The 26,457-nt window shown below is 51.6% G+C and overlaps 9 protein-coding genes across 9 annotated transcripts; 5 read left to right on the plus strand and 4 right to left on the minus strand.

The window, feature by feature from the left end:
• Positions 1-1,873: 1,873 nt before the first annotated feature.
• AKAW2_51826S (NupC/NupG family nucleoside CNT transporter) lies at positions 1,874-3,791 on the plus strand (the record flags this gene model as incomplete). The annotated part of the gene is made up of 3 exons (XM_041691798.1): positions 1,874-2,163; positions 2,229-3,480; positions 3,537-3,791. The coding sequence occupies 3 exons, from the start codon at positions 1,874-1,876 to the stop codon at positions 3,789-3,791; spliced, it is 1,797 nt and encodes a 598-aa protein (XP_041545247.1).
• A 1,088-nt stretch (positions 3,792-4,879) lies between these two features.
• UBC11 (putative ubiquitin conjugating enzyme (UbcK)) lies at positions 4,880-5,568 on the minus strand (the record flags this gene model as incomplete). Its single annotated transcript, XM_041691799.1, has 3 exons — positions 4,880-4,985; positions 5,040-5,372; positions 5,462-5,568. 3 exons carry the CDS (start codon positions 5,566-5,568, stop codon positions 4,880-4,882), a joined length of 546 nt encoding a protein of 181 aa, XP_041545248.1.
• A 1,539-nt stretch (positions 5,569-7,107) lies between these two features.
• CHK1 (putative serine/threonine protein kinase) lies at positions 7,108-8,517 on the plus strand (the record flags this gene model as incomplete). Its single annotated transcript, XM_041691800.1, has 1 exon — positions 7,108-8,517. The coding sequence occupies one exon, from the start codon at positions 7,108-7,110 to the stop codon at positions 8,515-8,517; it is 1,410 nt and encodes a 469-aa protein (XP_041545249.1).
• Positions 8,518-9,173: 656 nt separating this feature from the next.
• On the plus strand, positions 9,174-11,313 carry AKAW2_51829S (uncharacterized protein; the record flags this gene model as incomplete). Its single annotated transcript, XM_041691802.1, has 2 exons — positions 9,174-9,216; positions 9,320-11,313. 2 exons carry the CDS (start codon positions 9,174-9,176, stop codon positions 11,311-11,313), a joined length of 2,037 nt encoding a protein of 678 aa, XP_041545250.1.
• Positions 11,314-12,164: 851 nt separating this feature from the next.
• RIB3 (3,4-dihydroxy-2-butanone-4-phosphate synthase RIB3) lies at positions 12,165-13,064 on the plus strand (the record flags this gene model as incomplete). The annotated part of the gene is made up of 3 exons (XM_041691803.1): positions 12,165-12,228; positions 12,347-12,464; positions 12,548-13,064. 3 exons carry the CDS (start codon positions 12,165-12,167, stop codon positions 13,062-13,064), a joined length of 699 nt encoding a protein of 232 aa, XP_041545251.1.
• Positions 13,065-13,659: 595 nt separating this feature from the next.
• AKAW2_51831A (transcription factor TFIIE subunit TFA2) lies at positions 13,660-14,544 on the minus strand (the record flags this gene model as incomplete). The annotated part of the gene is made up of 1 exon (XM_041691804.1): positions 13,660-14,544. One exon carries the CDS (start codon positions 14,542-14,544, stop codon positions 13,660-13,662), a length of 885 nt encoding a protein of 294 aa, XP_041545252.1.
• A 644-nt stretch (positions 14,545-15,188) lies between these two features.
• On the plus strand, positions 15,189-21,333 carry AKAW2_51832S (putative filament-forming protein (Tpr/p270); the record flags this gene model as incomplete). The annotated part of the gene is made up of 2 exons (XM_041691805.1): positions 15,189-15,489; positions 15,539-21,333. 2 exons carry the CDS (start codon positions 15,189-15,191, stop codon positions 21,331-21,333), a joined length of 6,096 nt encoding a protein of 2,031 aa, XP_041545253.1.
• A 1,543-nt stretch (positions 21,334-22,876) lies between these two features.
• AKAW2_51833A (Mg-dependent acid phosphatase) lies at positions 22,877-23,601 on the minus strand (the record flags this gene model as incomplete). The annotated part of the gene is made up of 2 exons (XM_041691806.1): positions 22,877-23,342; positions 23,408-23,601. The coding sequence occupies 2 exons, from the start codon at positions 23,599-23,601 to the stop codon at positions 22,877-22,879; spliced, it is 660 nt and encodes a 219-aa protein (XP_041545254.1).
• A 435-nt stretch (positions 23,602-24,036) lies between these two features.
• AKAW2_51834A (uncharacterized protein) lies at positions 24,037-26,253 on the minus strand (the record flags this gene model as incomplete). Its single annotated transcript, XM_041691807.1, has 4 exons — positions 24,037-25,355; positions 25,416-26,052; positions 26,110-26,157; positions 26,230-26,253. 4 exons carry the CDS (start codon positions 26,251-26,253, stop codon positions 24,037-24,039), a joined length of 2,028 nt encoding a protein of 675 aa, XP_041545255.1.
• Between the last annotated feature and the right edge of the window lie 204 nt (positions 26,254-26,457).

Raw genomic sequence — 26,457 nt, forward strand, 5'->3', positions numbered from 1 at the left:
GTTTCAATAAATCCTGGATCCGCTGAATGAAATCTCTCCAGGCTGGTACTGCAGTGTGGTAGTCAACGGCAATATATATCTAGTACCATCCATGTCTTGCAGTCAGGTTGTACATCCCCGTCTCACTGTCCAACGACTTTCCTTGCTCCAACCCGCTTGCCGTCTCCCTCAATGTAACGTTTCAAGCGTCGCAGGCCGCATGCGGGAATAGGCCATTCAGACTAATTGCAACTCGCAGGAAACACTCCATATGAGGTCTGGGCTCTGTTCCAGTGTAGCGTCCGTCCTGCTGCCGAGTAGTGTTTCGCCGTCTTCTCCAGTATCAATTACTAGCGTCGGGGATGAATATATATAACTGCCGCAGAGGTCGTAGGAACCAAAATCACCACAATGATATTTAATAGAAGCAAATGTAGTCGAGTGCTGTTTCGCGAAAGAGAATGTGACCATACCATCATCCATGTAATCAATCCATTTGCCTACGATCTGGGCGTCCAGACGCCAAAGATACCACGAACCCAGTACTTGCAGGCCATGCATCCTCGATTCTTCTCATGCACTGTTTCAGGACTGTTAGCCGTGGACCTATAGTTCTCACATCGAGCATTCGAGAGTCGAGAAATCAGACAAGTTGAACGGGAAACACAACTATTCGGCTTATTCCAATGTTTTCTGGAGACCGGACAATCAACTGCTAGTGATTTTCTTGTTTTATTGCTTGGGAGTGCTTTCCATAGAGCATTGTGAGGCCTTAGTAGTCAAGTGTACTGATCTCTTATACGGTTCTGTGGTAAAATCGTTGGCTGGGACGTCATATTTCTCCGAGTTCTGATCAATGGTAGCCAGCCAGGTGGATGATTAGGAGTTATGGCCAAACGTATGGAACATCTATAGCAATTGTAGAATGTTTTCTGTCATGTGGCACCCCACTGGTAAATAGGTCTCGCATTCTTCGATGCTAAAGGAATCCGAAGAAGGTCAAAAGCAGGAAGCCTGTATCTTTTTGCTATTGATTTGGGAATAAAAGTCAAAAGAAACGTTCATCACAAGAACCGAGTTTGCATCAAAATGAAAATCTGAACCAGAAACAGTTATCGGGAAAAAAAAAAAAAAAAAAAAAAAAAAGGCAAACTGTAAATGGTAAGGCAATAGTATTCACAGGATTTGCAGGAATATTGTTCTGATGCAGCATGCATACTAGAACCAAGATACGGCGTAGACCACACCTTTTCCGGCCAATCAGACCGACTGTATTCGAGCTACAACTCAACATGGAAAGCATTGCAAGTCGATGCAATAGTGAGCCATGTGACCGGTCATAGAGATGTCATCAAGAAGCATATTAGTTAGCCCCTTTAATGCAAAGAGTTAGGACTAGGCTAATGGCCGGAAGGCAAGATAAAACAGTTTGCTCAGTCGTCATCAATAAACTTACACTACTCCGCACAATTTCCTGGATGAAAGAGGACTCCCCGCAACAAATGCTCGTCCCTGGACACACAGCCAGTAACATCAAGCAGAAGAAGTCCCAGGTGACACAAGGATGGGAAAGTATAAAGGTTAGACCGCCGGAGTGGCCGTGACTTCATCCCTGGCATAATGCGTCTTGCTCGTCGATAGAGCTTTTTGACCCACGTTGTACAACCCCGAGGCTTGATTATGGCCGGAGCAACATAAACTGCTTAGGTCTGATCAATTCTTGATCAGACGTGTCTCACTGTAAGCCCACCATAAGACACCTTCGGTCCGCGTGCCATTCTTCCCCGCAAATCCCTTAGGAGAGGCTGCAGATGCACCATGGGACATCATCTTATCCCTTGGATCCGTGACTAACTCACCGTCTCCCCCCCGAGAAGTTAGTACCGCAGAGACGATGGCAGATGAGAAAGCCCTGGCAATTAGCCAGAAGACCACAACCATGTCACAGGCTTGCAGCGATTCGAATGAGACTGCAGGTGTTCATGCAGGTAACTCAGAAATCCCCCGTGGCGATAATATCAGTTTTCCAGACATGAAGAAGCTACCCACAGAAGAACATCAGGGCAAACAAAATGATATCGAAGAAGCCGACATAAGCCACACTCCTCGGCAAAAATATCGGCGTTGCATGTCAAGGTACTCCAGGCATGTGGCATATGCTGGGATTCTGATACTTTTCACAGGGTGAGCTTCGATTGCAACACTTTTAACCCCTTAGATTTGCAAGCTCACCTATTCCCAATCCCCAGGTGGTGGGTCACGGGGCTCATCCTTCACCGTGATGACCTAGGATGGTTGATCCCCTTTCTCGTCTATCTGGCTATCACACTTCGTATACTTTTTCTCTATCTTCCCATCTCTGTGCTCATCACACCGGTTTACTGGATCTGGAAACAGACCGTCTCACGTATTGTGAGCCATGTGCCTTCAAGGTTTCGTATACCAGGAGCAGCGATAATGACAATTGCTGTGATCATGTTCGGCTGTTTTGTTTCTGCGGATACACCAGAAAACACGCGAGCCGACAGAGCAGTTAGCCTATTCGGGCTGATTGTTTTCTTATTCATTCTATGGCTCTTCTCTCGGGACCGTAGTAATATCGTCTGGCATACCGTCATCGTCGGCATGTTGGTTCAATTCCTTGTGGCTCTATTTGTCCTGCGGACACAGGCGGGATACGACATCTTTAACTTCATATCCACCCTAGCACAGAAGCTACTGGGGTTCGCAGAGCAAGGTGTTGACTTCCTCATCGAGACAGGCTGGGCCGAGAAACACAAAGGATGGTTCATCGTCAGTGTTATCCCTGTAATTATGTTCTTCGTATCTCTTGTGCAGCTCCTATATCACGCCGGCATCTTACAATGGTTCGTTCGCAAATTTGCGACATTCTTTTTCTGGTCAATGCGTGTGTCCGGGGCAGAAGCGGTTGTTGCAGCGGCCTCCCCGTTCATCGGGCAGGGGGAATCAGCCATGCTTATAAGGCCCTTTGTACCGCACCTGACCATGGCAGAAATTCATCAAATTATGGCCTCTGGATTTGCCACCATCGCCGGCTCTGGTCTCATTGCATACATCGGCATGGGCGTCAATCCTCAAGCCCTTGTATCTTCCTGCGTCATGAGCATTCCCGCCTCCCTGGCAGCATCAAAGATACGCTGGCCCGAAAAAGAGGAAACCCTCACAGCAGGCCATGTCACCGTCCCGGAAGACGAAGAGCATCAAGCCGCAAACGCCCTTCATGCATTTGCCAATGGCGCCTGGATGGGTATCAAAATCGCAGGCATGATCACCGCCAACCTACTTTGTATTATTTCTCTGGTCGGTCTAGCCAACGGTCTTCTCACCTGGTGGGGACGCTACCTGAATATAAACGATCCTCCTTTGACGATCCAACTCATTATGGGATATATCTGCTACCCTGTTTCCTTCCTTTTGGGTGTTTCCCGGGATGGTGACCTCCTGAAAGTAGCACAACTAATCGGCATGAAGCTTGTGATGGTAAGCTTATTCCCCGATACCCAGAACCTACCCCTAACAAGGGATGCAACCGTTAGAACGAATTCATAGCATACTCAGCCCTTCAAACCGACCCGCAATACCAAACTCTATCTCCGCGGTCAAGACTAATAGCCACGTACGCCCTCTGCGGATTCGCGAACATCGGCTCCCTAGGAAACCAGATCGGAGTTCTGGCACAACTGGCTCCCGAACGGGCAGGAGATGTATCTCGCGTGGCGGTTAGTGCAATGATAACAGGAGCGATCAGCACACTTATGAGCGCGGCGATTGCAGGAATGATTGCTATTTAGAGTGCTGCGGGTAGTAGATCTAGCGCCATGTTTACCTAAGTGAGAGATACAACAATGTGCCTGATTGAGCTGTGTATTGCAGTTGTTCGGTTTGGGATGGCAGTTGATCCTCTGCAGTAATAGGATAAAAGGAGTAACGTTGGATTGGCCATTCTTCTAGCTGTCTGTTTGCGTGTAAAGTAGATGTAAGAGGAAGATCTTCGAGGGGCTTCGACAAGTCCGGAAGACGTTACCGCTCTTCACCTGCTTTAGGAAGGTGCTGATGCTTTCACTTTCTTAATGGTCTCTGGGCTATGGATTAAATGTAATTTTGTAGCATAGCGTAATAAATTGGATTAAGAGATGATGAGATGTTAGTTAGGGCAGCAGCTATCTTTCTAGGACTACTTATTGTAGAGGGTTGGAGTTGTAGCTATGTAGTACTATGTGTACTCCGTGACACGAAGTACTATCTAGGAAAGTAACCTTGGGGTGAGTAAATAGCGATAGAACAATGGATTATGGGTTGTTTATTTGTTTACTAACCAGTATTTGCTGTGCTTGCTTGTGGAGGACACTCTTCTAGCGCAAAAGAATTTCCTGTCGTGCCTTAATAGTCCTGGTTATGGTGGATATATTGTTGGCAGGGTTACTTTTCACCCTGGCGATGGCAATAGTAGCTCCTATGTATTCTGCTACTAGGTTAGTATAGACAATATCAACACTTATATTGATCGAAAAATACAATGGAAGCTATCTCTTTGTTCAGTGACTGCCTACGTAATAGCTACCAACGAACCCAACATCATGTGCAGGTAATAATAAGAACGACTGTCAAATCAAAGCAGGGTATTTGTCCCGGGACACGCGCGGGCTCCTGTATTTCCATTCCAATTGTGGTCCCAAACGAGAATTCCCCGAACGCATAAACTCCTGAAAAAAATCATCGGTGCTGAACTCATGACTTCGTTACGACGAAGATTAGAATGCACCATGCAACCGTTGCCCCCAAATGAAACGCACAGACCCCGATCTCATGCAATGCAAGTCGGTCCGTCCCATGTCTGCGGGAACAACCGAACGGACGACGACGGTTCTAGACGAACCAATTACTCGATGTCTTCGATGTCGCGGTGCCGGGCCATAACATGTTTTTTGTATTCTTCCTGGTCGGTGTCCCAGAGCTCAGCAGCTTGGGCGTTGAGAGGGCTCGCGCTAAGTAGCTGTTAGCATGAACGGTCGGAACGTTGCGATGTGGTTTCGTCTTACTTGTTAGGTTCACCCAGCAGACTCTGCAGACTAAGGAGAACACTCTGCACGTTGTAGACGGCACTCCACTTGTCCTTCAGGATGTCCAGACAGATACGGCCGGAGAAGTCGACATTAGGGTGGTAGATGGGAGTTTTGAATAGAACAGTAGGGGGAGCGTAAGGGTAGCTGTTGGGGAAGGCAAAGGAAAGACGGAAAGTAAGTCCTTCGTAAGGAGTTTCAGCCGGTCCGCTGATAGTGGCAGTCCAGGAGAGGAGGTTGCCGTCGGCGTCAGGGAAGGCCGAGATTCCCGGAGAGGGGGAGAGCATTAGCTGCATCAGCTCGGCTTGGAGGCTGGCGAGATAGAATGATAATCAGTATGCAAGATTCCAGAGGAAATGTGAGTGATTTGAAGGAGCTGCATTCAGCATCGTAGTACGAACCGTTTGGTGACGCTCTGAATGTCGGTTCTCTGGGCTGACGAGTTGAGCTTGGACGCCTCGTGGGCGTCAGGAGCCGAGTTCTGAGTGTCTTCCATGCTGTAGTCCATTATGAAGAAGTGTAAAGAGATCGGGGGTATAGCGGAAGCAACGGTCGGTTTAAGAGGAAGAGACGATGACGAGAGTTTCCGGGATGGGAGGAATGCCAGGTAGAGTTGAACGGACCGTCGTAATCGGTAGGAAGAGAAAGGAAGAGGAAGAGGAAGAAGAAGAAGAGGGTTTGTCTGGAATGACGCTGGCTCCGAATGCAGCGGGACAGTTGGCTGGAGGGGAAGCGGATTGACCCACCCGATGAATCCCCGGATGCTGTGAACTCAGAACAAGCCTTGATGGAACGTTGGGCAAAGAAGGTGGAGGAATGGAAAAATGTTGTCTGCCAGTATTACTGAAGTAGTCAAGCTCAAAATCCTAGAGAGATAGAAAGCAGGGGGGGAGGAAGAATAAAAGTGGGTTCATGTCCGGTTGACAATAATGGAGGGGATGTTCGGTCTTTCATTGTTTACTCGGCCATCCGCCCGGCAACGCCGCCGCCAACTGATTCTTTGGGGCTCCACCAGATGACCGGTCCAGATCATCTTCATCCGTCACGCTTGGGAAGTTATCGTGAGTCGCTAGTCATTTTGTCATCGCGAAACTCAGTTTTCTGCTGAATCTCCCGTGATGAGAACCCTAAGATTCTTGTAAGGAGAAGAAGTGATGATGCACCATTTTTCCTCCAATTCTTCTAATTTTGTTTTCGGTTAAGTGAAATACTGGCCAGGTGTCCATGCAAGTTCATACAAAGTACTCCGTAATTGTGGTGTCGTTTCGGTGCGACTCCGGATCTTTTCTCTTCAGTTGGGCTTCATTATTGGCTGCTGCGGGTCCAGATCGAGCCAGCAAAAGCAGCGTGGCCAGTGTGTTGAGTGAAGGGCAGATCAGGCGGTCAATTAGTCGATATAATGCTCGTAGCTAGCTGCATCTCTCCTGGTCTTCGCATTCCTCGCTCAAGTCAAATAACTTCAACTATTTTCCTGTCTTACTGATCTTTGATTCCATTTCTCTGTCGAGATATCCCCCTTCCTCCCTATCCATCATGTTGGATCCACTAAAGGCTGTGCCAGGCAGCCGATCAACAGATTACCCAAAGAGGATAAAGTGGCTCTCGCGTTCCGCCCAGCGCGTTCTCTTCAGCTTCGTTCTCCTTCCATCGCCCTTGCATTGATACTCGCCACTCGTCACACGATCATGGCTCAATATTGACTTCCCTCCCTAAATGACAAGATCTGTGAATCTCAGTTGATCTGTCATATTTGGTCCTTCTCGTGAATCTTCGTCAACATGCACCACTCTCAGCTGGCCCCGCTGCCGAATGACTTGCCTTTTCGCATCGTTTCCAAAACAATTGGGCAGGGTGCTTACGCTTGGTAAGATTGACTTCATCGATTGTGCCTTGATGTTTGAAACCTCAAGCACTTGCTGACGAAGAATTACGGTGCAGCATCAAGAAGGCCGTCCCCACCTACACAGACAATCCCGTTTTCGCAGTCAAGTTCATCCACAAAGAGTACGCCGCCCGCCATGGAAAGGTCAGCCCGCGTCAGCTACAAATGGAGGCGACAGTCCACAAGCATATCGGAGATCATAATAATATAATCTCATTCTTCCAAACTGGGGAAGATGACATCTGGCGTTGGATCGCGATGGAGTTGGCCGAGGGTGGCGATCTGTTCGACAAGATCGAGGCTGACGAGGGTGTCGGCGAGGACATCGCGCATGTATACTTCTCGCAACTGATAAGTGCCGTGGGTTATATGCATTCGAAGGGCGTGGGCCACCGCGACATCAAGCCGGAGAATATGCTCTTGACAGCCGACGGAAACCTGAAAATCGCAGACTTTGGGCTAGCCACGTTATTCGAGTACAAGGGCGTGACGAAGTTGTCTACAACTTTCTGTGGGAGTCCTCCATATATTGCACCCGAAGTGATATCTTGCAGTAGCAAACATATGATGAAAGGTGCAGGCTACCGACCCGATCTAGTGGACATCTGGTCCTGCGGAATCGTCCTGTTCGTCCTCTTGGCTGGAAACACCCCGTGGGATAGTCCGACAGAGACGAGTTACGAATTTCAGGAATACCTCGCAACAAATGGACGCACATCCGATGAGCTTTGGCAGCAATTGCCTATAGAGACTCTTTCGCTACTACGTGGAATGCTGAACATCGACCCCTCTAACCGCTTTTCCCTGGAGGACGTTCGGAGACATCCCTGGTATACCCGACCGAACAAATACCTATCCCGAAATGGCACATTAAGGGATCCGATCAACTTAGCTACAACCATGTTCGAGTCACTCCATATCGACTTTTCCCAAGATCCTTTCGCTCAACCCCATGGGGGTAGTTTTGGTGGGGGTCGAATGGATATCGATCTGGGTGATGGGATTGATGCTGAACAAAGAATTTCATCAACGCAGCCGGAGATGCCGAGGACTGATATGCTGGTCGACTGGGATACCCCGCAAGTGGCGGATGCTTTCTCATCAACACAACCCCTGGGGCGACCATTCTCTGCCGACGACATGTCGGCCCTCGACCATCTAGAGGATGAGCCGTCAATGTCACAATTCTCGCCTCATCCGTCCGTGCCCCTGAGTCGGACGCAGAAAGCCCAGCGATTCCATGATATTGTGCCTTCTCTTCCCATGACACGATTCTTCTCTACGTGGGAGCTCAAGATCCTAGTTCCTCTCATCTGCGAGGCTTTGCATCGTTTAGGAGTTCCGGTTCCCGCCGTGCCCGCCGTTTCCGCAGGGGACACTTCCGCAATGCTTCGTATCGTAACTCGGGATGGGAGGATGTGCACTCTGCAGGGTAAGGTCTTGATCGAATGTGTCTCCGAGGGCCTATTTGAAATCGAGTTCATGAAGGTGAAGGGCGATCCGCTGGAATGGCGGCGTTTCTTTAAGAAGGTGGCCGTGCTTTGCAAGGACGCCGTCTACAAGCCTGACTGCTAGAATACAGCCAGGATACCTGCTTATGCACCTCGACCAGGCGCCTATATTATTGCTGTTATTGCCTGGTGTCGCATCTGACGGTTAATGTACGAGTAATGCCATTTATGACGGTTGGGTAAGGATTGGGTAGGGAAGGAAACGGTTTTAGCTGCCTATCAGGTTCTGGCTCTTAGTTGATATTAGTGTTTTGACTCGAATGAGTGTCAAGAGAATGGAAGGCCTTCGGAAATTTCAAGAATCATCAAGAATCCGTGCGGTGTAACTTTGCTATATATAGGACTAGTAATCCGCCTATGATAGCGCTGGAATGTAGTATCCGGCCATTCCAAATGCAACAAGAGCTTTTAGGTTACAGGGCAGAATAATTCAATTGAACTTCTAGACCAAACTACGTAAGCCACATAAGCCTTTCTATATGCCTTAGCAGTTTTTTATCAGTTACGTGTGAAGTGTTGATCGGCGATGCTAGACTGAATTGTTGCTTGTCGGCCTGCGCATCCCCCACGTGACGACGGTCTAGATTGCGGATTGTGGGGGGATAAAATGGAGCTTCATCCCCAAGAAACAGTTATGGCCTTTGCTTACACCCTCCGTCGCACAAGCTAAATGAGTCAGACCCGTTGGCCCTCAATGGTTCTCTTTTCCCAGTCTCACCCATGGAGAAACTCCCCGTAGAGATCCTCTGCGAGATTATTGACTGTACGCTGTTTGCCCCCATTTCTTCCAGGGTCCAGGTTACCCCACATCACCGGTTTCATGCCATGTGCTAGACCTTCATTAGCATTAGCTGACGCACCCTTAGATCTCACCCCACACGAGCGGGTACAACTTCAGTCCGTCTCGAGGCGGCTATTCTCCGTGGCCCGGGATAACAATCTCTGGAGACTCCACTGCTTCGAAGAGTCATGGAGCGCTTCCGGAGCCTTGCGTTCCGCTACCAACAAGACCTCCGAGAGCCTGCTTACCAACTCCACGGCTTCCCTCAGCTCATTAGGCCAAACTTCGCTTCGATCGCTGATACAGCCAGGCGCGTCCGGGCTCGGAGACAGTAAATCAAGCGGCTTGGATCAAACGCCGTCCTATGGGCAAAGATCCAGAGCGGCGGCGTCGTGGGACCCGTCTTACGAAGGGGAGGAGGTGAACTGGTACTCGGAGTACATTGCTCGAAATGGCCCGATTTCACTGAGTTGGATGCAGCAGCCCTTTACCAGGGAATCACAGGGTGGGAAAAGGGAATACCGAGAGGTCAAAGGAATGGGACTGCTCCGGGACTGGAGTACTGCTCGACAGAACAAAGTCGTTGCGCCCCTGGATGACGGTAGTGTCTGCATTTGGGATCTCAACCACTCGCATTCGATTGGATCCCAGAGCACCAAGGGTAAGGTTCTTGGAGTCAGCTCGCCGGGGATATTGATGGCCAACCGGTTTGGCAGACGAGACAACTCTGGAGCAAAGCAAGCCTTGGAATTCGTGAATCTCGGAGAATGTGTGAGCGTAGACTCTATGCGTCGGAGGGCTTACCTGGCTGTCGGGAATATTCTAAACGAGGTAGATCTCGAAAGTCTCACTGTTATTTCCCAACAACGCTTCCCTTGGTCCGTTTTTGCCTTGTCCCAGGAGACGGATTATTCTGTACCGTTGACGGTGGCTACCACTTTGAGTCTTCACATCTACGATGGCAGAATGTCAGCGACGGAGGAGCAGGAGGCTATCACTCTACGCTGTGAAGAGCCGACCGTCTCGCTAGTCCCCAAATCTGAGATCTATTCTCCGCCCGATTCACCCCTTTTGCAGCTACAACCGAACGGACAACCCCCGCACCGGATACGAAGCCCTGATCTCTCAAAGAACAGTGACAACTATGCACCCTTATTCCAACCAGGACCTCTCTCGCTTCTACACCCTCCCGCACCGCACGTGAACTCGATCTTCCTCGCTGGCCGTTTTCCAAGCATCTTACAGTATGACCGTCGCTTTTTCCCACGGCTTCAGAACACAATTCATTCTGGTGGTCAACTCTGCGGTCTTGCTGCAGTTCCGGCGCCGCGATTCCCTGTCTCTCCCAACTCTGAATTTCCCGCATCCCACAAATTGGTGGCCTGCGGTGACTACAAAGGGCGGGGTTCTCTTGAGCTCTACAATCTCACGCCCTCCAACACCAACGCCAAGAGCGATCCCTCGGGCTGCTCGTCCAACCTGTCTACAGTGTACCAAAATCGGCAGAGTGTCGCTAGATCCAAGGTGCTCTCAGTCGAATCACACGGGACCCGAATTGTCTACTCCGATGCAGACGGCAATATCAAATGGGTTGAGCGTGATGGACGTTCCGAAGTTCGGCGCCTGAACATTAATTCATATCAACCGCAGCGAAGATACTACCCACAGCGCAATGGGGAAACGTCCACTCATTTGGGAAGCAACACTGATACCAACGGTGAAGAGGAAGAACAGTCATTCGGATTATGGGGTAGCCTATCGCGGTCTCGCAGCGAGGGTGAAGTTGCTCGAAAGATTCTCCCAACCGGCGGCAGCTTGACAGGTGATGAACTACTTGTCTGGACAGGAGAACACATCGGACGCGTCCATTTCTCGAACCTCCCGGACATGGGTCCAGATTCGGACGAAGAAGATGATGCTATAACTCTGGATGGAAATATCGGGGAAGCGGAGCGTGAAGAGCGACGGAACAAACGGCGGGAGCTACGTCGGCGGGAAGATGAATATGCCACGATGATGCGCAGGGCACTGGAGAGGCAGGCCGACGAAGTGAGACGGATGGGGGGCCTGGGGCTGTGATTTGAGGATGATGTTTTCCTCCAGTGAAATAGATGAAGCGCATCTGATTAACGCATACTTGGCTTTTCAAGATTCTGCACGTACCCCTTCATGCATGATTCGTTGGTTTGGTTTAATATACCGCCAGTTCGGGCTTGATGTTATGGTAGCGATACCCTTGTGCTTAGATAGAACCTGCGAGTGATCCTATTTAGATCAGATATACAAGATTACACTCTGTCTTCTGGCCGTTTGCCCCTTACGTTTGTCCGATGAATTGCCTAGTTCCACTGTTTTCGGGTGCGGCGAGAATCTCCAACGGCCTCGGCCTGCCGCGATGACTGGCTTCTGACAAACCATTAGTGAGCCCCCACGGGTTTTGCCTTTCCTTCCCATTCTCTCGGTCTCTTTGAAGGGCTCCGCTTCTACTTCTTTGCTTTCAGTTACACATAATTTCTACCATATCCCATAAACAGCTTCTTCAATTACCTCATTCCAAAAGTAAGGGCGAAATCCCATTCCCTCTGTCCTCCCCTCCCCGCGTCCTCCGAATCCGAGTCTCCGAGTCTCCGCCCCGGAAATACAGTCATCCCACTTAAGGATCGCGACGGAATCGCAAAGCACAGTGTACTCGGCGCAATTGTTATAAACCCTCGAGGTTTCGCACCTAAACTCGGTTCAATTCGTGGACAGCACCATCAATTCCAAACCTCCCGATCTCCCCATTCCAACAGAGGATCCAGTTACCTTCAAGGTAGCATTTAGCCATTCCCTCAGCCCCGCCTCCAATTCCGCAAAGCAACGAGGGGAACAATTCTCCAAGACAACCACCTCCTTCATACAAGACAACCAAACCCGAACCACCAGCCAACATGCATTCTCCTTCGGACCCAACCCTTCAATTCGACTCTATTGAGGACACAATAGCAGCCTTCAGTGAGTCACCCAGCTCCAGAACCTCCCACCCGCGCCGGCGCGGGGCAAATCCATCCCACCACACCCATGACACATACATACTACACCCATATAACTAACAATCACACCAATTCACTAGAGAACGGTGAATTCATCATCGTGCTCGATGATCAAGACCGCGAAAATGAAGGCGATCTCATCATCGCCGCCGACTCCATCACTCCGGCGCAAATGGCCTTCCTAGTTCGCCACACAAGGTGAAACCCCCATCTCCCCCACCCCCCACCAGCATATCAAATGTTACTCAACAAGATCATCTATGCTAACGATGAATGAGCAGTGGGCTGATCTGCGCCCCTGTCACCCCCGAAATAGCCGCCCGACTCGCCCTCCCCCAAATGGTTACCGAGAACGCCGATCCCAAGGGAACCGCATATACCGTCTCCGTCGACGCAGCTGATCCCTCCATAACAACAGGTATCTCGGCACAGGACCGCGCCCTTGCCTGTCGGATCTTGGGATCTCCCACCTCCACGGCAGCGGATCTGCGACGACCCGGCCATGTGATTCCGCTACAGGCTAAACCCGGAGGTGTCAGGGAGCGCAAGGGACATACTGAGGCGGCAGTGGAGTTCTGTCGGTTGGCAGGCAAGACGCAGGCGGGTGTCATCGCGGAACTTGTGGAGGATGGAGAGGTCGTCCAGGGGGTTCCGGAGATTGGAGGCAACAATGGGATGATGAGACGGGATGGGTGTTTGAGATTTGGCAAGAAGTGGGGGATCAAGGTGTGTACGATTGAGGATCTGGTGGAGTATGTTGAGAAGGTGGAGGGTGCTGCTGCCGTTAATGGACACTGAGTGAGAGTGAGTGAGTGTTGATTGATTCTTCATACATGATTTCTTTTCTTCGTCGCCTCTCTTGCATGCCTTCTTGTTCCATATTGTTCTTGTTGGAGCATCTTAACACATGCGTGCTTTCTACTGTCTTGTTTCATACCTTTTATATTCACTCTCTTTCGTGGTTTACCTCATGGGACCGGATGGACCTCGTTGCATTCAAGGGGGAAAACAACTCGAAAATTGGCTGGGTGTATATACTTACTAGATGGAGTGTGCACGGTTGTAGGGATGTTGGCTTCGTCAATAGAGTTAATAGCTTTTGGCTTGGACATCAATCGAATGTATACATATGTTGAATATAGCTAGATATTGTCACTCATTCCTACTAAAGTAGTAGATTAGAACATCTAACCAGAAACCTGGACAAGCCTCTATAACCATTTAATTATCCGGGTATCGATTTTGCTAATATAAGTGTACAGGTAACCATTGAACAACCCCATGTCTAATACCCCTACAAACGCCAGTATAATGCAATATAAGCCCCAAGCAAAAGGAAAGCCAAAAAGACAGTGGCACACTTTTCGAAACCAGGAGGCGACGAAACCAAGCACTACCGTTTGAGGTGCGAATAATCTCTCAAAACGCCCATCATGTGAGTGTTGGTGGTCTTCCCACTCCGCCGTGGCTTCTTCACCTTCTTGTTCTCAATCTTCGGCCGGGCCTTGACAACCTTGTTCTTGTTGGTAGGTAAAATACCCGCCTTTTCCAGCTCTTCCTTAACAGCCTGCTGATCAGGAACCTTGATCTTCTCCCAGATCTGACGGAACTCAGGATCAAAGTGCTGAATCAAGGATGGATCATTGGCCCAAACCATCTTGGCATGATCGTCCTTCTTGTTCCGAGTGACCAGCAGCTTGCCTTCCTTTTCGAGCTTATTGATCGTGTCCTCCACGTTGGGCCAACCTTCCCGGAGCTCGCGCACACTCATTCCCGCACCAGTCGACTGGGACTGAAGTTTCTGGAGGAGCTGTTCGGCAGTACGGATGTTGTGCGGGGGACGGAAGCTGAAAGTGCCTTCGCCGTTTGCGCCGCTGGGATCGTACTGGACCTTCTCGTGCATCTGCAGAATGCTCCGCAGTGCTTGAACATAGCCTTGGTCGTTGGCCCGATGTTGAAGGGACAAGTAGGAGACGATATCGGCAAACTTGAGCGGGACTCCCTTGGACTTCATGTGCTCGATGGCAAAGACAACTTGCGTCATGATATCCTTTCCTGTGCCGGTATTGGCAGGCTGCGAGTAAACGATATCCGCATCGTGCCGTTTGCGTCTCGCATCGTCGCTTGGAGTAGGTGTAGACGTAGAAGAGGGAAGCTGGGAACTGCTCGCTGAAGTGTTGTTGGCGTTGTGCACGAAACGACGCTGTTGGGGCATTCGGGCTGCATAGTCCATAACACCAGCGTTGAAGCTCTTCAGCTGCTGTTGAAGATGCGACATGTTGGCGGTGGTAAGGCTGTGCCTAGATTACACCTGAGAAGGAGACGTAGAACGAAGGTCGAGGCCAAGGGGGCAGTGGAGCCAGATTGAGGCGAGGCCTCGCTTTGTGAGAGCACAAAGGAGCTCTGGTAAAGGCTGTGTTATATCATATGAGAACAGAGAGAAATGGGCCAACCCCGGGGGACAATCCCTAGATCAAGACCACCTCACAGACGAGGTAAATAGAATCAGTGGGGATGTGGGGAGAGAAAGAGAAGGAAGTAGGTCGTCATCGCCGCCTGAGACTTTGCGATGCAGCCGTTCCGGCCTGAGGCGGACACGACATCACGTGAGTATTTGACATACGCTAACCATATCGAGAGCTCCGTCCAGCCATGGAGCCTCTCGTTCGTTACATCTCATCGCGCAACGGGGCCCTGTTCATCCTCTCCCCTTCACTAGTGCCCATTCCATCATTCCCAGCGCTATTCCATGGCTTAGTCTGCTACCTGGAAGCTGTGCGCTCTCGCTAAAGGGAATTTCTTTCAACGCGCAGCAGACCCATTCCGATTCACCTACTGTGGCTTGTTCCGTCATTTCGTCCATTGTTTGTCGTCATATAGCATTACCCTTCATTTGCCAGCAGCTATCGCTGCGGACAGCCCATGGTAATCATGGCTGCTGCTACGATTGAGTTACCGTTTATTTCGTCGCACTACGCCATTGCCGAGTCGACTTTGAGCACCCTCACCACAGCTCCTACGGTCGAGCTAGTCAACCAGCTTTTGGAAGCTATTACCACAAAAGCACGCGAGCATGATGAGCTCAAGTCTGATAAAATACGCCTCGAGGTGGAACTCGATAATGCCGTCCGCTCGAGAGACAACAAGATTAAGGTCCTGAAGAGCTCGGTCGAGAAGGGTCATGCCGAAGTCGAGGAAACAAGGAAGAAACTCCACGAGTCCGGTTAGTTCCTATGCGGACCCGCCACTACGCGTTTACTTACGCTCTGCAGAAAACATTCGCTCTACCCTGGAATCCGAGATTGCTACACTCAAGTCGTCCTCCACGTCAAACGAATCCGAAGCCAGCTCATTGAAATCTCGCATCTCATCGCTCGAAGCTTCCAACCGAGACACTCTATCACTCCTCGAATCCAAGTCCGCAGCCTATGACAAGCTTGCCGAGGAGCTCTCGACACAACACAAGAAGACAATCGAATTGAGACGCGAACTCTCCACCGCCGAGCAGAACCTCCAGGCCGCAAACTCTGCCTCCGCCAGCGCTAAGTTCCGTGAGCAGAGCCTCCAGCAGGATTTGGAATTGACAAAGAAAAACAACGAGTGGTTCGAGACGGAATTGAAGACTAAGTCCGCCGAGTATCTGAAATTCCGCAAGGAGAAGAGCGCCCGAATTTCGGAGCTTCAACGCGAAAATGAGGAGATCAGTGCCAATGTTGACTCATTGAGACGGAGTGAGAACGCCCTTAAGAGCCGCCTGGATGAGGTGGAGCAGCGTTATGAAGAAGCGCTTTCCAGCATCAACCAGCTTAGAGAAGACGCCATCAAGGCGACCGAGTCGTTCAGAATCGAATTGGATAGTGCAAGTAGACTGGCCGAATTGCAGTCAAATGCTGCCGAGACTTCGAAGCAGCGTGCCAAGGAATGCCAACTCGCTCTGGACAAAGCAAGAGAAGATGCTGCGGAGCAGATTTCCCGTCTCCGAGTGGAAATCGAAACCGAACACGCCGACAAAGAAGCTGCTGAGCGCCGCGTTGCTGAGCTTGAGCTCACGGTCAGCCAGCTCGAGTCCGATGGTTTTGCTGGAAGGAGATCCATGAGCCCGGCGCTGAATGGCGCAGGGCCCAGTACCCCAATGCGTCCCAGTACTCCAGTGGGCGCGTTTTCACCTAGAGCGTCGCGCGGAAAGGGAGGACTCACCCTGACGCAGATGTATACCGAGTACGACAAGATGCGGACATCGCTGGCTATGGAGCAAAAGACAAACCAAGAGCTTAGATCGACTCTAGACGAGATGGTCCAAGATCTTGAAGCCAGCAAGCCTGAAATTGATGAACTTCGTGCAGATCACGGTAGACTCGAGAATGCCGTCGTCGAAATGTCCAACATCTTGGAAACCGCTGGGAAGGAACGAGACGATGCAACCAAGGAGGCAAGGAAGTGGCAAGGTCAAGTGGAGGGATTGGCCCGTGAGGGAGACATTTTGCGTCAGCAACTTAGAGATTTGAGCGCTCAGATTAAGGTCTTGGTCTTGGAAAATGCCATTCTGAAGGAAGGCGAGACCACGTACGATAGGGAGGAACTCGAGAAGATTGCACGCCAGGAGATTGATGACTCTTCTGCTGATCTCAACCCAACCGGACGTTTCATTAGTCGCAACTTGATGACGTTCAAGGATCTTCACGAGCTCCAAGAGCAGAATGTCACTCTCCGCCGTATGTTGAGAGAGCTTGGGGATAAGATGGAGGGCGCAGAGGCCCGCGAGCAGGATGCCATCCGTCAACAAGAGCAAGAGGAGCTGAAGGAGCTGAGAATCCGGGTGCAGACTTACCGTGACGAGATCGCTAACCTCGTCGCTCAAACAAAGAGTTATGTTAAGGAGAGGGATACCTTCCGGAGCATGCTTACCCGCCGTCGTCAAACAGTTGGCGACGCATCTGTCTTCTCCCAGTCTCTTCCTCTCGGCGCAGCTCCTCCCGCTTCCGAAGAGCCGGCCAAGGATGTTCCAGACTACGCTGATCTGTTGCGCAAGGTGCAGGCACACTTCGACAGCTTCCGCGAGGAGTCCGCCACCGATCATGCAGCTTTGAAGCAACAGGTCAATGAGCTATCCAGGAAGAACAGTGAACTGATGAGCGAAATCAGCCGCTCCAGCAGCCAGCTTGTTGCTGCCACCCAAAGAGCCGAGCTTCTCCAGGGCAATTTCGACATGCTTAAGAACGGAAACGCAGAAATGCAGAAACGCTACGCTACTCTTCTGGAAAACGCTAACCGGCAGGATATCAGGACTCAGCAGGCTGCGGAAGATCTGGTGGAGACGAAGGGTCTTGTTGAGAGCCTTCAACGGGAGAATGCCAACCTCAAGGCAGAGAAGGATCTCTGGAAGAATATCGAGAAGAGACTCATCGAGGACAACGAGACACTGCGCAACGAAAGAGGCCGACTTGATTCTCTCAACGCCAATCTTCAAACCATCCTCAATGAGCGGGAGCATACCGATGCTGAGAGCCGTCGTCGTTTGCAGAGTAGCGTGGAGTCTCTCGAATCGGAGCTCCAGTCCACCAAGCGGAAGCTTAATGATGAGGTTGAGGAGGGAAAGAAGGCATCGTTGCGCAGGGAATACGAACATGAGCAAAGCCAGAAGCGAATTGACGACTTGGTGACGAGCTTGGGCGCGGCTCGGGAGGAGTTGGTTGCTGCGAAGACGACAAGAGATCACTTGCAGTCGAGAGTCGACGAACTCACTGTCGAGCTGCGTAGTGCGGAAGAACGCCTTCAGGTTGTGCAGACTAAGCCAAGTGTGTCTGCTGCTCCTACTGAAGCGCCTGCGGTTCCCGAGGAAGGCCAGGAGAGTGGATTGACACGCGAACAGGAGCTTGGTATTGAAGTATCCGAGCTCCGTCGTGATCTGGAGTTGACAAAGAATGAACTTCAGCACGCGGAAGAGCGGGTGGAAGACTACAAGGCTATCAGTCAGCAGAGCGAAGAGCGCCTGCAGTCTGTTACTGAGACCCAGGAACAGTATCGGGAGGAAACGGAGCGTCTCATCGAAGAGAAGGATAAGAAGATTCAGGACCTTGAGAAGCGCATCGAAGAAATCTCTACTGAGCTTTCGACTACGAATGGCGAACTCACCAACCTGCGTGACGAGCAAGGGGAGGCTGGCCGGCATTTGGAGGAGCAGAAGGCCGCGCTGGAAGCAGAGATCACAAGATTGAAGGACGAAAATGAACGGCAGATCGCTTCTGCTCAATTCCATCAGGAAGATCTCAAGGCACAAGCCGAAATCGCGCAGCATGCCCAACAGAACTACGAGAGCGAGTTGGTCAAGCATGCCGAAGCTGCGAAGAACCTACAATTGGTCCGGTCCGAAGCTAACCAGCTGAAGCTGGAAGTTGTCGAACTCCGGACCCAGGCCGACACTTTCAAGAAGGACCTTGCTCAGAAGGAGGAAAGCTGGACTGAGATTAAGGACCGGTATGAGAGTGAGCTTACGGAACTGCAAAAGCGCCGCGAGGAAGTTCTCCACCAGAATTCGTTGCTGCATACCCAACTCGAGAACATCACAAACCAGATCGCAGCCCTCCAGCGCGACCGGGCTAACATCCCTGAGGGAGATGAGGATGGAGAGGCTGGGGCGCCCAACCTCGAAGGCCTCCAGGAGGTGATCAAGTTCCTGCGTCGTGAGAAGGAGATCGTCGATGTGCAGTACCACCTGTCAACCCAGGAAAGCAAGCGTCTTCGTCAGCAACTCGACTACACACAGACCCAGCTTGACGAAGCCCGGCTTAAGCTCGAGCAGCAGCGTCGCGCGGCTGCCGACAGTGAACATAGCGCTCTCAGCCATAACAAGTTGATGGAGACCCTGAATGAACTCAACCTGTTCCGCGAGAGTAGTGTTACGCTGCGTAACCAGGTCAAGCAGGCGGAAACCTCACTTGCGGAGAAGTCTTCTCGCATCGAAGAACTTGTCCAGCAAATTCAACCGCTAGAGACTAGAATTAGGGAGCTAGAGAACACTGTGGAGACGAAGGATGGAGAGCTGAAGTTGCTGCAGGATGACAGGGACCGGTGGCAGCAACGTACGCAGAACATCTTGCAGAAGTACGATCGGGTACACCCTGCTGAAATGGAGGGTCTGAAGGAGAAGCTTGAGACTTTGGAGAAGGAACGTGATGAGGCCGTTGCTGCTCGGGACACTCTACAAACACAGGCTGCTGCATTCCCAGAACAGTTGAAGCATGCGGAGGATCGTGTGCAAGAACTGCGCACGAAGCTCACGGACCAATTCAAGGCTCGGTCTAAGGAATTGACTGGTCGTATAAATGCTAAACAGGTAGAGCTGAACACGGTCGTGCAAGAGAAGGAAGTTATTCAAGAAGAACTCAAGACGACTCGGGAGGAGCTGAATGAGTTGAAGGCGAGGATGGCCGAGAAACCTGCAGCTCCTGCTCCTGCTGCTGTTGAAGGAGCTACGGGTGTTGACTCAACGCCTGCTTCTCAGTTCCCTGCGCCAACAACTCAGCCGCCTGCCGCTTCTGACGACCAACGCGTGAAGGCTCTGGAAGAGAAGGTGCAACGCCTCGAGGCAGCTCTTGCGGAGAAGGAGACGGCGTTGGCCGCGAAGGAGACAGAACACGAGGCCAAGATCAAGGAACGCTCTGACAAGCTGAAGGAGATGTTCAACAGCAAGCTGGCTGAAGTCCGGGCTGCTCATCGGCAGGAAGTTGAGCGGTTGAAGTCCAGTCAACCAGCCGCTCCTCAGGAACCTGGAACCCCAGCTCCCAAATCCGAGCAGGTGCCAGCAACGCCGGCGACTCCTGCGGCTGCTCCCGCGACACCTTCCAAGGACACTGGATTGCCTGAGCTGACGGATGCGCAAGCCAGGGAGCTTGTTGCCAAGAACGAGACCATTCGTAACATCATTCGGAGCAACATCCGCACCCAAGTGGCTAAGCAAAAGGAAACCGACAAGCAGGAGAGCCAAGCCAACCAGGAGGCCATGAGCACACTGGAGCAGAAGTTTAACGAAGAGAGAGAAGCGTTGAAGAAGGCCCATGAAGAGGGTGTGGAGGAGAAGATCAAGGCTGCCGTCGAGTTGTCCGACAAGAAATCACTGGCGAAGCTAAGCATGCTGGATACCCGATACAGGACAGCCCAGGCCAAGATCGATGTGGTTCAGAAGGCTGCTACAGAGACACCTCAGAAGCCCGTTGTCGAAGTGTGGGAGGTCGCAAAGACCACCAGAGCGCCTCCGGCAGCGCAGGCCAAGCCCGCCCAGGTGGCATCCCCTGCGCCTGCACCGTCTCCCGCGCCCGCAGCGGCCCAGGCTACCCCGGTGGTACCATCGCCGTCGCCTGCTCCGACGGCCACTCCTGCGGCCACACCCGCAGCTACGCCTGCAGCTGCACCACAGGCACAGCCTGCGGAGCCTGCTGCAGCTTCCACCGCTGAGCCACCTTCTGCTGAATCTACGCCGCAGACAGGTGCCCCAGCACAGCAGCAACCGCAGCAACAACCTGCGCCTGAACAGGCAGCACAACAACAAGCTGCCCCTGCAACGGCTCAGCCAGCCGCCAATGCTCCTCCGAACCCGTTCGGTCAGAGCCAGAACAAGCAACCCACCTCGTTGCCCAGCAAGCCTCCGGCCGGCAATGCTCCTGGTCTTATGCGAGCACTGACATCCGGATTGCCCGTCGCACGAGGCGGCAGAACCGGCGGCCGCGGCGGGTCGCAGGCGAATCCTTTTGGCCAGCAACAGGGCCAGCAGCAACAGGCGCAAGGTCAGGGTCAAGCCCAGCAGCAAGCTCCTAGCCAGCGCGGCTCTGGTCTTCCCCGGGGCCGTGGCGGACGCGGAGGTCATGGACGCGGCGGAAACCAAAATGTACAAGCTACGAATGCCGCTCAGCAGGGACAGGCTAGTCCAGGCCGCTCGCTGAATGCCGGTGCTCGCCAGTTCGTCCCTCAGGGCAACAAGCGTGCTCGTGAGGATGGAGGAGAAGCTGGAGGCGAAGGAGGAACCACTGGAGGAAAGCGCATGAGGGGAGGAGGTCATACCCGGGGGTCATAGGATCTAGGACAGCGTGAATTGCATTTTTCTTTCATTTTTCTCATGTACTTTATGTCTCAATGTGTCTGCTGGGATAGGGTAGATGTTCTATGCAACATCAGATTTCTTTTGTCTTACACGATACGTGCCATTATTAAGATACATACATCGAGACTCAGCAGGTCAAGAAGGTTGTGCACAAGATAACAAGATACTTGCTTGCAGTATTGGTAGTATTTTCAAAGTCACATTTAAATTGGGTATAGAGCAGAAACAAACACCTCCCACCACCTATCCCCCACCCCCAATCATCCACCAATCCATCACAATGAAAAAGAACAAGCTCATCTCCTCCTCCCCCCAATCAACCTAACCAACGCATCCCTCTCCCTCTGCAACACCATCAACCTCGCCTCCTCAATCACCCTCCCCTCCAACCCATTTCCCCCTATACCATTCCCTCCACCATTCCCTCCTCCTGCACCAGCAGGGAAAACCACCTTACTCGGCTCCACCCTCCCCACAGCCCTCCTCCTCCTCCTATTCCCACCCCCCCAAACAACCATCCAATCCGCAACCCCATCCCCATCCGCCACCTCAACGCCCGCACACACCCGACAATGCGATCCCACGACCGCCCTTCTCCCAATCACCGCGCGCGCCTCCACACAACTCGCACTATGGATATGCGCCCCCGGAAGGATCTGTGCCCCTGGGCCGATTGTCACGCTGTTCGAGATGCGGATGGGCAGAATTGACCCTTCGTCTTTGCTGGCGATGCCGCTTGATGTAGATGTAGATGTTGTGGATGTGGATGTGGTAGGGGCGGACCCGATAACGCTCTTCTCGCTGATTATGCATCCGTTGCCGATTATAACGGGCCCTTCGTAGGAGTAGATTCTTGCCCGTGGGTGGATTATTGTGCTCGCTCCGATGGAGATTGGGTGTGAGCCTTGGATTAGCAGGCTTTCGGAGATGGTGGCGCTGGGGTGCGCGGTTATGGGAGTGCGGTGGTGGTGCGAGGGGGTGGATGGGGAGGGGGTGCGCGTTGCTGGGTGTGGTGGGAGGGTGGTGGTTTGAGGTGTGTTGTTGATGTTGATGTTGATTGTGGTGGTGGTTGGGATGGGTGGTGTTGTCGGGGGTCCATTTTCAGATTGGTGGCAGTGTGAGGTTGTAGAGAAGAGGTAGTTGAGAGTGGCGAGAAGGGCTTGTAGGTAGGTAGGCGATAGACTGGATAGTGTCTGTTGTGTTGTGTTGTTGATTGCGCTTGCGGATGTACGGTGAAAGTTGATTGAAGTCCGCGGAGGTGAGTTGTGGAGACCGAGACGGGCCCGTGAGTACACCCCAGAGGAAGAATAGCACTATCATATTCCGTTATAGATTATCACCATGTTTGATACAGAAAATCAGTGAAATTCTGTCCACATCAAAAGTATAAGTATATAATCGTCATCTATCCCAACCGGGTATCTATCATCATCATATCTAAGCAAAACCCAACTAAACGCCAACACCCATATCTACAAACCCATATTTATAACCCACCCCACACACACACACAACATCACTCTTCATCCCCATTCTGTACATCCCCCTCCTTGCGCTGCTTAATCCCATTCCTCTTTCGCCACGCCCAAACTCCCCGATCCACCTCCTCCCTCGTCATCCCATCCTTGACCAGACAAAACGTCACCCCCAACTCAGTCTCAACATTCCGATTTCTCGCCTCATCATCAAAGAACAGCATCTCCTCATACGCCACCCCACTCGCCTGCTGAATGCGCGAGAAATGCTGCGTCTTGTTCGCCGGGAAAATCTGCACATAGTCGAAGTAATCCAGAGCGCGCACCGACTTAGTCTTCGCCGCGGGGTTATCAGAGAACGTAGGGATGATGTGCAGCGCTTTAAGCATGTCACGGGCGAGATCGGGGGTGTGAGTGCGCGAGGCTAGAGCCAGCGGAATGTTCTTGCTTTTGCAGGCGTAGACGATCGAGGAGACGGCGGGGTAGAAGGCGAACGATTCGTTCCAGCTGCGGTGAGGTAATGGTGTGAGTTATACGGTAGTGGTTTTTGCTAGGGGGATGAGGGGACATACCGATCCGTGCAGCGGGAATTGTTGTCGCGGGGTTTGATAGGGGCGCTGACGTGCGTGTCGACCCAGAATGGCCAGAGAGTGTAGTCGAGATCAAAGGCAATCAGTTTCGGGAGGGGAAGGCCGTCGTTGAAGGTGGCGGGCGAGATGGAGGCATCTTCTAAGGGCTGAGTGTTGGTTCTTTTGGTCCGCATCATGGTTTTTTGCGCCGAGGGAGGATTCTGGATCGACACGCTATCTCTCGATTATAGGGAAAGTGTGAGAAGTAAAGTAGAGGTGAATGGTGGAGTTGAAGGTGAAGGTGAAGGCGAAGATGGCGAAGATGGATAATGAGGGGTCACGTGCGGGGAAAGGGGATTCACTCAAAGACTGAGTGAGGCATCTTGGAGTAAAACTTCGATCCTGAGTTACGATAGTTCTTACAACTATTACGCAGAAATCAATTTTCATCATCCTTATCATTATTAAGCTATTATTATGGAGTCGCCAGACAAGGATCCCGTTGATCAGTGTCATACAAAGATCGGGCTCTGGCCGGCAAACATCCCGATTCTGAGTTGAGCACCTTCATCGACTGATCACTCGTACAGTGGCTCTCCTTTTAGAACTTTTAAAATCATGTCTTCTTCGTTTCACATTGCGATCTGAAAGTCCTGTCCTGCAGTTTTCATTTTCTCCTTCATCGACTGTGTTCGGGACACATTCACCTTGGATCGATCAGCCTTCCACACGCTGTAGTTGAAGCAATCCAACGTCTGAAGGAGCTTCCAAATCTGTTGGTGCTCTTCGGCGCCTTGGAATGTTTGTGCGTGTTCGAGGGCCTCCCAGCTAGCGGCATACTTCAGAATGCAATTCTGCTGCACATTGTCAAGCAACCCATTCGCGCTGACAACATAGGCAATCGTTCGTCGCCAAACCTTTAAGGGAACGTCGAACCGCAACACGCGGTCTTCTTCAGGGTCCTGGCTCCTTGTACCCGAGCTTGAGGATGCTGCAGAAGGGAACGGCATAACTTCAGCCGCAACAGCCGCTTTCATCGATGCAGATGGTTCATATGCCTCCTGAGGCGTGGGAAATTCGGAGACGAACGCTTTATAGCGGGAGTAGGATGGACCGGCGCGTTGTCCGGCCCTTTCAGGAGCAGTGTTTGTCACCGGAGGGCCCATGTGCGCGATATCTTCACCTGGATACGAGTATGCACCAGTATTAGGTTCGACAAACCGCACGCGAGTCCGGTTACGAGGCTCAACAAACTCCACATGGGCGTAGTTTGGCCCATCAGATGAGCTGTCGTCTTCTTGAATCCACTCCGCCTCTTTCTCGCCTTCGTCCGCGCGTACGTTATTCTCGACATCGGCACCTTCCACCTTAATATCCGATCCCGGACGATTGTCATCATCCAGCAAGATGGTCCGTGATATGAGCATCATTTTCAGTGCGGTGCTCCAAAGTGTGCTGCTATGCACGCCTTCTGTCTTGATTGCCTCAAGTTGGACGCGTTTGCAGAGACGAGCGTATTCGAGTTTCAGATTCTTCTCAACCTGATTTGTGGGTTTCTCGTCATGGTCTTGTCCTTTGGTTCTGTCGCGGCTGGCATACTCTGTGCCGTCATTCTCGTTCATACTCTGCCCTTCAGCCTCTGTATCGGACACCACATCACGAAGACTTTCTGCCACCTCCAGAAGCCGCACTGTGTACGGCGGGAGATCATTGGTAGGGCGCCAAATTATGCTCATGCACAGGGACGCAGTTTGAGGGAGAGTCACAGACTTCCCTGGAGGAAGAAATTTAAGTAGGTGCTCCGGCGTGTGTTGAGCTTTGAGCATGCTTTGCAGATGAAGGGCACTGGTGTTGGACAGTCCAATCTCCGATAGGACGAGATGAGGAATGGAACGCAGACCTCGAGTGCAAGTATACTGCGCCTGTTCGGCCCATTCGATTTGTGTGTGGCCTAGAAAAGGTCATCTGTTAGTTCCAGATACATACCTAAAAGATGAAGCCGTGCACCTACTCTTCTGACGGGCGTTTTTACCCTTGTCAGGCGACTTCTTGGATCCCTTAGGCTCGTTTTCCTTGTCCGACAACTTCATTCTAGCCAGATCATCAATTGAATCACCTTCGGCGTCAGGGTTAGGACCAATAATGTCCGGAGCGTCACTCAAAAGCCAGTCGAGGTCACTTTTGAGGTAGACCCGCGCGAAGTGCTCAATGCCCAGACAACCAAGGGGGTTGCCACCCAGATCAAGCTTCTTGAGCATGAAACAATGTTTGAAGTTCCCGAGGAAGGCCTCCCACTTTTCAACATCTTCCGCAGTCTCAATGTGAAGCTGGTTCTTGGAGAGATCCAGTTCCCGAAGGTCATCGATCGACAAAGCGACTACCTCTGCCAGTTTAGCCAACGACTCCACGGTAAGCTGGTTACCTTGCAAGTGGAGCTCAGCGACCCGTACTATGCGGGAGGTATGAACTTTGCCCTCTCTAACTTCTTTGATTTCAAATTTGATGCATTCGATCAAGACATCGATGAACTGGTTGAGGCCATCATCCGTCAACTCTTTCCCGGTAATATCGATTTCAACGACAGGGTCTCGCAAAGCTGAACCATGGTTGCCCGGTTTACTGCCATCTTCAGGCGGCAATCGCTTTTTCTATAAGCAGTTGTCAGTCTACTTCGCTAGATTTCAGACCACTCGACTGCTACCTACCAAGCTAGTTAAGACAGCCTGGCCCGCTTTGATGCCTCTGATCTTTCGCTACGAAGCAAGTCATCATCAGCCTCTGTCTTCTAGAGTTATCATAAATTGAAACTCAACGAAAGAACTCACGCCAAGGTAGTTGAGCTTCCCCATATTGAGGAACAACCACGAAGGTACGGTGTGCAACTTCTCTGGTTCCAAGTTAGCATACCTGCTTCAAGAGTACTGATGGGTCGAAGATAACAGAAGTGATAAAACCGATGAAAGACGGGATATATCGTGCCCAACTATTCGCTTAGCGAAAGTCAAGTCATGATGCAGTGCGCCGTGCGGGCGCGTCACCTGTGTCAAAGTACA

This window comes from Aspergillus luchuensis, chromosome 5 (genome assembly GCF_016861625.1).
Source record: "Aspergillus luchuensis IFO 4308 DNA, chromosome 5, nearly complete sequence".
In the NCBI taxonomy this organism is placed as follows: domain Eukaryota; kingdom Fungi; phylum Ascomycota; class Eurotiomycetes; order Eurotiales; family Aspergillaceae; genus Aspergillus; species Aspergillus luchuensis.